Source organism: Ursus maritimus, unplaced genomic scaffold (assembly GCF_017311325.1).
Source record: "Ursus maritimus isolate PB19 unplaced genomic scaffold, ASM1731132v1 scaffold_21, whole genome shotgun sequence".
In the NCBI taxonomy this organism is placed as follows: domain Eukaryota; kingdom Metazoa; phylum Chordata; class Mammalia; order Carnivora; family Ursidae; genus Ursus; species Ursus maritimus.
Window position 1 is genome coordinate 11,960,122 of NW_024424564.1, and position 11,249 is coordinate 11,971,370.

Here is an 11,249-nt window from a genome sequence, read left to right on the forward strand (position 1 = left end):
TAGATCCATCTTAAGCAGATTCATAAACTATTCATTATGTATTTGTCATATTGTAAATATCAAGCCACAGTATTCTGGAACTGGTAGGACTTCATAAGAAATACGTTTATTATATGAGAAGAGAAAGATCATTTGTTCTTTTTCTAAAGATGTTCAGATATTGAGTTGTTTTTTGAGAAGCTAGATTTTTATTTTTTTCCCAGCATATGTATCCTTTTTTCCTTTACTTAAGCCCATTTCTTTTTTTTATTGTTTTTCAGGAATGAAATAGAATAAGGATTATTTATAATACTTGTGAAACGGGATTGGTAGCTCAGAATCCCGTTACTGAAAAATACTCCTAAAACAAAAATTCCTTGGGTTATAGATATTTCTAGGTTGCCATGTATAATGTTTGATATAGGGATGTTCTGGTTTCACAAAGTTTGGGCAATATCTCAGTGAGATTTGACTTGTCACTTTTCTCTGTAATGGGTAATAATAAAAATACCAGATTATCTTCAGATACTGTGGCTTTTCATGATTGGTTTCACATGTTGATTGACTACATCTTGATAAAGCCGATAAATATTAATGGTAATTACTGTAATTTTTATTAGTTTCTGCTTACTTTGTAGACAACAGATAATTTGTGTGTATATGTATGTGAAGTGTTTGCTGATAGTGAATGTGGATTCTTTATTCAGCAGAGTGAATTAATAAAATTTACGTTAGGGAAAGTATAAGAAAGGAACAGTTTATTCACCTCTCCTCCAAGGCACCATATGACTTATATTTGGTGCTTTTTATCTTTTATAATGCAAGGTAGGAGCAAATTCTGTTGCTAGAAATGAAAAAAATTCATGACTATCGAAAAGTCTTCATACTTTAAAGTTGTGAAATAGTTGCTTTTTATGGTGGGGCAAATGTATCAGCGTGTTAACAGTAAAACTCCTGGCTCCATTAGAGAGAGAATTCACAAGAAGTTGCTGTTAGGCATTTGTTCTTATTTGAACCCATTTAATGGAGGTATTCTACGCATTTAACACTGCAATGTCTATTTTAGTGGTTTATAATGAAATTTAGAGGTTTTATAATCCTAATTCCTTGAAAGATTAAATTATTTCACTGTATTTAGAAAGTACTTAAAAATATTAGTTGATTTGGGGGCACCTGGGTGGCTCAGTCCTTAAGCATCTGCCTTCGGCTCAGGGCGTGATCCCAGCATTCTAGGATCAAGCCCCGCATAGGCTCCTCCGCTGGGAGCCTGCTTCTTCCTCTCCCACTCCCCCTGCTTGTGTTCCCTCTCTCGCTGGCTGTCTCTCTCTCTCTCTCTCTCTCAAATAAGTAAATAAATAAATCTTTAAAAAAAAATTAGTTGATTTGGAATATGGAAACAGTAATTACTTTTTAATTGGTGTAATAGTGTTCTTTCGTTTAAGCATAATTCTATCCTAAAATTAATGGAACTTTGTCTAAAATAGGTACGATCAGTTTGGTAGTGAGTGGCTTTTGTTTTATGTACCTCTAGTCAGTTCATTCTCATTTTTCTGCCAAAGAGATCTTTTTGACATGCACAAATATTTGATTGTAACATCCTCTACGTCGTTCACTGCAAAATAAGCACCCTCCCCTTTTTGCCCCTTACTCCTTTTCCCATCTTGAGGCTTACGGTTTGGGGAGAATACACACATTAAACTATTAGTTGTATGTTGAGAATCAGTGTACTATAGTGGTTAAAAGGGTGTAACTCTAGCAGATTGCCTGGATTCATATCCCGTCTCTGTCCCTTATCAGATAATGGAACCTTGGGCACATTAGATATATGACCTTGGGCATGTTATCCAACTTCTCCATTTCTCATCTGAAAATGAGGACTACACAGGTAAATACTTAAAGGATTACATAAATCAATACATTTTAAAGCATTTAGAGTATATTGCCTGGCACATAGTAAGTGGTCAATGAAGGTTATTTTTTATTGTATGATTGTAGTTTCGGTGAAGTATTTTCAGTGACTGTAAATCAGGAGCCTTAACTTAGTGTGAAAGTTTCAAACGGAGGAAGAACATTCTAAATAGAGGTATCAGCATATACAAAGGCCCTGAGGTGGGAAAGATCTTGTGTTGGTGTGGCAACAGTTTAGTGGTGGCAGGGGACCTGTGGAGAGAGTTAAGGTCAGAGAGTTTACATAGGACCTTGTGAGCCTTAATATTGTCTTAGGAAGCTTTTGAGGTGTTTCAGTCAGTAGGGTTACAACAATTACATTTTTATTTTAAAAATTCACTTTGGCTGATGTGTAAGAGTAGATTTGAGGGGAATAAGAATGGGTTAATAAAAATCTGTTTGGAGGATATTGGAGATGCTTGTGCTAGGAAAGATATGGATAATGTCAGTATTTAAAGTTAGTCTAGTCAGCTTGAGTTTTAATTGTTGAAGATCATAGAAGTTACAGATGGCATTTTTCAGAGATTAACATGAATAGGAGCAACTGTGAATAACTCAAATTAAGCTGAGGCATAAATTTTGTTTGGGGTTTTGAGATAATTACTGCTACACGATTACATTAAGGTCATGATCTCAGAAATCTTGGTCTGTATCCTCTAGGTAGAAGAAATTAACAAGAGTGAGTCAGTGTAGTGGTTATTAGTATGGCACCATAATAAACTAGATTTTTGTACCTGGTTTTCCTGCCTATACTGTTTCCCTCTTAACCTGGCATTGAAGTCCAGGCCTACTTTCCTTATCACCTATCACCATTCTTCCAGACTTCCTCTGTTTTAGCTATATTGAAAGCCTTGTTTCTCAGGCTTTCTCTCACTTGTGAGCACTTGTGTATGCTGCTGTCTCTTGTGCCACAGGTTTGCTTCCACCTCCCACCCCACACACTTCAACTTTTAAAATTTTTAATCTTTTTCAATCAAGTCTTTGTTCAAACATTAGTTCTTTTATAATAGAATCTTATAATCCGTTTCCCACAAACACAGATACATCTTTATTTGTGTTCCCAAAATACCTGTGCAGATTTTCGTATTGTAATTGTTTATTTACAGATAACATTTCCCAGGTAGACTATGAGCTTGTTTGAGACATTGATCTGTTACTTATTCAGCTTTTGTATTCACTACCATAATTTTTTTAAAAAGATTTTATTTGTTTATTTGAGAGAGAGCATGGGGGGGGCAGAGGGAGAGGGGGAAGCAGGCTCCCTGCTGAGTAGGGAGCCCAATATGGGGCTCCACCCCAGGACCCTGGGACTACCACCTGAGCAGAAGGCAGAAGCTTAACTGAGCCACCTAGGCACCCCACATTATCACGACTTTTGGTGTAATTCATACAGTATTCTCTCGGTAAGTTTGTTGAAATGTGAAAGCCGACCAGTCAGGAGGCTAAAACAAACTAGACCAGAGCTTAAACTAAGATGATGGTAGGAAGAATGGCAAAAACAGATGTGAAAGCCACTTTGAAGAAAGGATAGAACTTGGATGTATAGAACAAAGCAAGAGGAAGTAACTTGGAAAATCAGTTTTAAATATTAACTGATTTAGTTTATTAATTGTGTTTCTCAGGTAGAAATGTATAGGGGTACTTTAAAATTTGCTGCTAGAACCTTGAGTTAAGCCTGGAGGTAGATTTTGAAATCAGCCTGCATTTGTTTGCTATCAGGAAAAGGACCATTCTGCCATGGATGTGTTTCTGTCCCTGGGAATAGGATTCCATGCCTGGGACATTTGCCAGCATTATAGACAATAAATGATTTCAGAGTAAGTTCCTCTCCAGAGGCCTTGCTGAAGGAAATATGTGTAAGATTAAATATCATCCTGCTTTGGATATGATCTGAGTCTATTTTTCACCCTTTCCTATGTGGTTTTTTCTGCATATGTATATACACATATATATTTTCAGGTTTTCATTTATAAAGTGTCCTGGTTTTGTTTCCTTGATAAAGTTCCAGGCCTTGCTTCTTTTTCCTTCTGTTCTTTGTCATCTATCCCACTTGGGGCTACTTTACTAGTCTTTGATGGTTTAGATCATCTTAAATTTGGGGTTTTGCAAATTCTTTTTTTGTGATTATTCTGATTTACTGCATTTGAGTTTGAAATACTGTGTTTAAATGTTGAGAGTGTCATACCTTAGGAATTCATAGCTAGTCCAAATTAAATTATGAAGAAGTATGTTGGGAAAATCCAGCCAACTTAGTGCTTCCATTCTGCCTGTCACTTTAATCCCCCTCTCTCTACTACTACATTTTGAGACCAACTCTTTTGTGGGGTTTGGGGGGCTTAGGCTGATAGAAAGGAGTAGTGTAAGCTAACCTATGTATATACTTTCTGATTAGAGTTTGTGGAATCAAAGGGAAGATAAAATGTCTTTACTAAATGTTTTAGATCTATGTTCAAAAAAGGCTTAAGAAACTACTTTTAGTGTATACATATGTCATGTATTCTTTCTTGCTAAAAATCTCACTTTTTATTTCTCTTTTGTTAAACATCTGGTATGAAAGTCAAGAGAAAAGGTGGTCAGTTAACAAAGTTGATGTAAGCCCTTGATATGTTTACTTGAAAAAAGCTGACAAATTGTGTATACTAAAGATTCTATGGTATATATAATGTAAAATGTAGTATGATTTAATTTTAATTTTTTAAAAATTTTTATTTACCAAATTGACTAATATATTTGGCATTATAAATATATTTGTATTTACTTATTTATATTATTTATATATTTATGTACATTATGTATAATGTATATAAATATTAAATATTTATATATTTATGTATATATTTAAAGAAGATATGTCTTCTTTAAAATTAACAAAAATTGATTTCTAGATTCCTTTGATTCCTACTTATTCTCTTCCAGGAGATACCCTGACTACCTTACCCTTTGTTGTCATCCATTCATCCATCCATTAGTGTCAGGTCTTTCTCAACATAGATCCTTTTTCCAACCACGTCTCACCACTTCTACCACTACCACTGTAGTCTGAGCTACCGTCCTTTCTCACCGCCTGCTTCCCTTCTTCACACTTGCTTCCTCTTTTGTCCATTCCTTACGGAATAGCTGCAATCGTTAAAAATATATATATGCCAAGTTATGTTACTGAAACTATCCCCAACCCTTTATCCAAAGTCCCTTAGGACCTGCAAGGCACAGCATGATTTGGGACCACCAGTATCTCTGACTTCAGTTTCTCCCATTCTCTCCTAAGTTCCTACTGCTTGAGTCACACCACTGAGGATCTTGATTTTTCCCTCTCTGTTGAGTGTTCTTCCTACAGGTCTTTGCCTAGTTGATTCCCTTACTTCTCTGCTTGAGTGTTATCTTCTAGTTTCATCTTTTGTGGCTATTCTAAAATACTTTTCCTACTCCGTTGCATCATTCTATGTAGATTAAAGCACAGGCCCTTAAAAATAAACTAGCTTTTATAAGAAATGTACTATGTTGTTCTGTCCTTGTCTTTTCCTTTCCTTTTCCTTTTCATTTTTTCTCCTCTCCTCTCCTCTCCTCTCCTCTCCTCTCCATTCTTTCCTTCTTTCCTTTTTTTGTCCTGGATCAGATAATTCTTTGTTTCATCTTAGTACCCATTCCTGGACTCATGTTGCATTTGGAGAGCAGAGTATTAACACTCTTACCTTTCTTTTTTTGCTGAAGTCATGTAAGAATAATTAGTATTTTCACTGATAAATAATTTCTCTGTTGAAGCACACAAAACAAAAATGAAATTCTGCATAATTGTGTTTTCTCCTTCTCTTCCCTTCTCCCTCCCTCCTTCTCTCTCTCTCTCTCTCTCTCTCACACACACACACACACACACACACAGTGAGTGAGGGAAAATCTTATATTAATGAACAGGGAACATTTCTGCTTTCCTTTGTCTGAGACATTTCATATGTTTAGTTTTTCTTTCAAACATTAAAGCCTCTTAAACAATATTAGCATGAAGCTTTTTATTCTATACAGTTCATTTCAATTGTGGAACTCCACGAGTCTATAATTGGTTTTGATGGTAAATGTTATACAAAAATTGTCAACAAAGAGTTTGCTTTGTGTCCATCGAATTAATTTATGTGTGTATGATTTGATGAGCAGCAACAGTGATATTCTCCTGAAATTTTACTTAATTCTCTAGGTATCATGCCATTTCCCCATGTTTATCCTTTCTTAGAATTAGAATTCAGTAGTAACGGTCCTTTAAAGAGAATTAAATGTCTCCTTAACTTTTTCAAAGTAAACTTTTAAAATCTCATCTGTAAAAGAGTCTTAATTTGCTACTAAAGTGCTTTTTTCCGCTGTTATATTTCTGTAATAAAACTCCCTAAAAAACACTTCTTTTTCCTGTTAAGGACTACTTAGGGGGTTGGTGGATAGGCATGTGGGGATTCTACTCCCTGAAAAACATTCAAAATTACAGAAGAGCGTTTATGAGATTTACCAGGGAGTCTACTACTAAAAAAGATTAAGTATATCCTAACAAAACAATAAACCCTTTAAAAATAACTTTCTGTATTTCACATCTAAGGAGATTAATAGCCCCAAAGCATACAGCAAAACAGTGGCTGAGCTGTCATCAGACTGTTCCTCATATTTAACTCAGTATCTTTTTCTCTGACCTTAAAAGGAAGAATGGTTAAATATTTGAGTTTCTTAAAAATTTAATAGAGACCTTAAGATATAAAGCAATTATTAAATAGTCTGATGCTTTCAAAAAACCTGCATGTCAAATTTGGTCATTAAAGACTGCAGCTTATCAGTTCACCATGTTTACCGATAAACAGTAGTAACTACACTGTCTTATTTTGAAATGAGAAATGAAAGAAATTGTTCATTTCTTATTTATAATTGAAGAAAATACCTTTATTCATAATGAGTGTACAAGACAGATGTCAAATTTGATGTGAGTTTTCCCCCAAAATTTTTGTGAAAAGATATAGTCACCATGTATTCAAGTCTTTCCAAATGTCTTCCATCATGACATTTCACTTTACTTTGGACTACAAAGTACTGTTGTTGGGAGACACATTGACCATAAATAACCTAGTCATTTGAAAGTTTTGGAAACTTTATAAAGAGGTCATCCTAAGGAAAAAAAATTAGCACAGGGCGCCTGCCTGGCTCAGTTAGTAGAACATGCGACTCTCGATCTTGGCGTCGTGAGTTTGAGCCTCACATTAGGCGGAGAGATTACCTAAGTAAAAGAAGCATGAAGACCATTATCTAGCATTGCCTTAAAAAAAAAAAAAAGAAAAAGAAAGAACGAACGAACTAACATAGATTTAGTAATTATTTGTATTGGTGTGGGCTCAAAATTACTAGTGTTATATTTGGTTAAGACTTAGGTTACATGACAGAAATCATATATTTACACCAAGATGATAAATGAAACATCACTATTATGAGTGGGTGCTTGTGGCTTGAGATGAAGTTTCTAGTTTGCCATTATACGCTGACTCAAAAAGTGCTGTATCTCAATAAACTTAGATTGTAGGGGCGCCTGGGTGGCACAGCGGTTAAGCTTCTGCCTTCGGCTCAGGGCGTGATCCCGGCGATCTGGGATCGAGCCCCACATCAGGCTCTTCTGGTATGAGCCTGCTTCTTCCTCTCCCACTCCCCCTGCTTGTGTTCCCTCTCTCGCTGGCTGTCTCTATCTCTGTCAAATAAATAAAAAAAAAAAATCTTTAAAAAAAAAAATAAATAAACTTAGATTGTAAATGAAGATGATATGCTCTGAAAAACAGCTCATTTACAAAGTAGACATAGGGATGACAAAGATACTAATATTGACGATACCTGTGAAGATTTTGAATAGTTAGATCCAAAGTTAATTTTTAAAACATCTTTCTGTGGGAAAATTGTATTTGAGGTTGCAAATTCTCAAGAAAAAGTGATACTTATTTCTTTAGAGTAAGTGGAATTATTGCATGATAGGCTTTATTAAGTTTCTTCTCTTGGCTTTTAGAGCCTGGATGCAAAAATGTAATGCTATATTCTTATAGTTAGATTTATGACTTTTTCACATGCCCCATTAGCCCTTCCTTAGTTGATCTGTTTCTTTATCTTAGCATTGTTTCCTTCATTTTCTGTTTTCCACATAAGAGTTTGGTAGAGCTTGACATTTTCCAAAATATTACTCTTGATAAAAGCAATATTTTTGTTTAGGTGACAAACAGCATGTTTGGTGCTTCAAGAAAGAAGTTTGTAGAGGGAGTCGACAGTGACTACCATGACGAAAACATGTACTACAGCCAGTCTTCTATGTTTCCACATCGGTCAGAAAAAGATGTAAGTTAATCAGTTATATTGTGTTTACTCAGCAGTGTATGTTTGTTTCTTTCTGGTTTCTGAAAATCAGCTTATGAATTGCAGAATACTGTGTTTGGTTCAGTGACTATGTTTTAGGCACAGTGCTAGGCCCTGGGGATACAAAAATGATGAACTTAGATTTTAATGGGAGATTAAATGTCCTGTGATTCTGAAGTTGGGATATGGTAATACTGTGGAAGTACTCAAAGACAAGAGGTAAACATGGTATTACTTCTAGATCATCAGTTGTTTTTTTAACTTATTTTTATATTAAAATACGCATACAGAGTAGAAAGTAGATTTGTAAGATTTAAAGATAATAATGGCAAAATTAAATGAAACTTTACCTTTGCTATGTAATCTTCAGGCTGTAATCCTAAGCTTTAGTTAGTAAGAGCATCTCCTCTGTTCAGCTGTTAGGAATGCTACTATAGAAAAATTTTTGAAGAACTATATTCAAAACATGGAAGATGATTATATTATAGAGGTGTGGATTAAGTGCTTTGGAAGGCTAGTAGTTCAGTAATCCCATTTGGAATGAAAGGATTTAACACAGCCAAATCATAATTAGCAAATTGATAAAATATTTTTAAATAAATTGCTATTTTCAAATTTGGTAAGCCTCTATATACTGTAGTAGTCAAACCAGTTGCATTTTTGTACTTTATACCCACCCAGCTTTTTTCTCCTTTCAACCCTTTTTATAAACTTGCTATTCCTAATTTCCCTACCTATATAACAGTTTATTCTAGTTATTAACCTAATGAGATTCTTACTGATGTTTAAAGCATTTATAAAATTCTAAAATATGAACAGGTGCTCTCATTTTTCATTTAAGTTGATCATTAGTAAATCACTTCCTGTGTCTTAGAATTTCACAAGTTGGCTTAATTTATATTTAGGATTTTGGTGAATTTTTTCCCCTCCTATTGTGGTGTTACTCCCCTTTATTTTTATTTGAAAGTCGTGTCATTTTGGCAACAGTGTATCAGCTATGTTATTAAGACTCTTTTCAAAATATGTGGTGACTTTCTTTATAATTAGTGCGCAGTTTAATTGCCTTAAAAAAATACAGTAGATGTCCTTGAATAATGTCATCTAGTTAATTTTCTGTTACTTTACTGACCATCTAGCTATTTTCTCTAGGATGTAAATTATAATTGAATTTGTTTTTATTTAAGTTTCTATGTTTATGTGTTGATCTTTAGTTAAAGAATTTGGGATATCTTCTGGTGGTGTTGCTTGCAAAATATATAAAACTAATCCATGTGTGTATTACTGTGATTGTATAGTGCAAGTTAAGTTTGGGGGAAAAAACGGTAGTAGAATATTACTTATTGATGAAAAGCACTCATTCTGATTAGGAAGATATGAAGCTTTCAAACTGAAATCTTTAATAAAGTATGTACAGAGAATGACAAAGATGTCTGTCTTCTAGAGAGCAGAAATAATATATATCAGAGGTTTTTAGTCAGAATGATTAAATACAATTACATATGTTGGATACCATTTCTGTTTAGTTGTTTGTCACAAAAACAACAGAATGATTTGCTTTACAAAACTTTGACAAGTTAATAAGACATAGAGATTAAGAATTCAGGCTCTAGGGGCGCCTGGGTGGCTCAGTCGTTAAGCGTCTGCCTTTGGCTCAGGGCGTGATCCCGGCGTTCTGGGATCGAGCCCCACATCAGGCTCCTCCGCTATGAGCCTGCTTCTTCCTCTCCCACTCCCCCTGCTTGTGTTCCCTCTCTCGCTGGCTGTCTCTATCTCTGTCAAATAAATAAGTAAAATCTTTAAAAAAAAAAAAAAAAAGAATTCAGGCTCTAAAGCCTTTTCCTTATGTGTGTTTGGATCTTGGCTCTGTTAGCAAGAACTTCTCCAAGCCTCAGCCTTTTCTTCTTTAAACTGGGGATAATAATATAATAGCTACTTATACATTTCTGCTGTTGCTGATACCTTTTTTATAACAAAATAGGGGCATTATTGCAGATTTTAGAAAACATGCATGAGAAGGGAGAAGAAAATTTACCCATAATTTTGCCGGTCAGAAATAATTTACCTAAAATTTTGATTTAATACTTCAGATATTTTTATTTTAAAAATATTATTATGTAAATCTCTGGGACATACACATATTTTCCACTAGAAAGTTTATACTGGTTTTTACTCTTATCAGCTATTACCTTTAAGTCTTTGCAGTATACAAAAGAAGTTTATTGTTTTAAAATACATGAAGACAGGGGTCTTTGGGTGGTCAGTGGGTTAAGCGTCTGACTCTTGATCTTGATTTTGGCTCAGGTCATGATCTCGGGGTCATGAGATCAAGCCCTGTGTGGGGCTCCGTGCTGGGCGTGGAACCTGTTTGAGATTCCCTCTCTCCTTTTCCCCTGCCCTTCCCCCCCTTAAAAAATACATTAAGACATTGTTAAATTTACACACACTCAACGTATTTTCTCCATGTAGTTACTGGCCATTTGTATGTCTTCCTTTGTGGATTACCTATTTTTGTGCCATTTTCTATTTCTCTATTGAGATGGTAAGTCTTGTTTATTTGTTAAGTGTTTTCCATAAATTAATGGTCTCTTGTGCTTTGTTAAAAATATTTCCCCAGTTTTTTTGCTTACAGTTTAGTGAGTGGTTCTTAATGTAAAAATATTTATCATTCTTGCTGAATTTGACTCAGCAGTTTTTCTATTTTTGTGGTTTCTGTTTTTGAGACCATACTTTGACTTTTTCCATCTACTTTCTTTAGCATTTTTGTGCTTCATTCTTCAGATATAACTTAGCTGCCTTAGAAGTGTATTTTGGTTGGGGTACCTGGGTGGCTCATTTGGTTGGTTAATAATCTGACTCTTGATTTTGTCTTAGGTCATGATCTCAGGGTCATGAAATTGAGCCCTGCATGGGGCTATGTGTTGGGTGTGGAGCCTGTTTAAGATTCTCTCTTTCCCTCTACCCCCCCCCAA

The 11,249-nt window shown here is 35.0% G+C and overlaps 1 protein-coding gene across 4 annotated transcripts in view; it reads left to right on the plus strand.

The window, feature by feature from the left end:
- The window catches only part of CNOT2 (CCR4-NOT transcription complex subunit 2), a 118,900-nt gene that overhangs the window by 66,856 nt on the left and 40,795 nt on the right, over positions 1 to 11,249 (plus strand). For 3 of the 4 annotated variants that reach the window (XM_040637258.1, XM_040637257.1, XM_008684285.2), the window contains one exon: positions 8,140 to 8,262. In XM_040637258.1, the coding sequence (XP_040493192.1) occupies positions 8,140 to 8,262 (123 nt within the window). Of the gene's footprint in view, positions 1 to 8,137; positions 8,263 to 11,249 lie in introns of those variants that run through there. The other variant, XM_008684287.2, reaches the window with a different exon arrangement.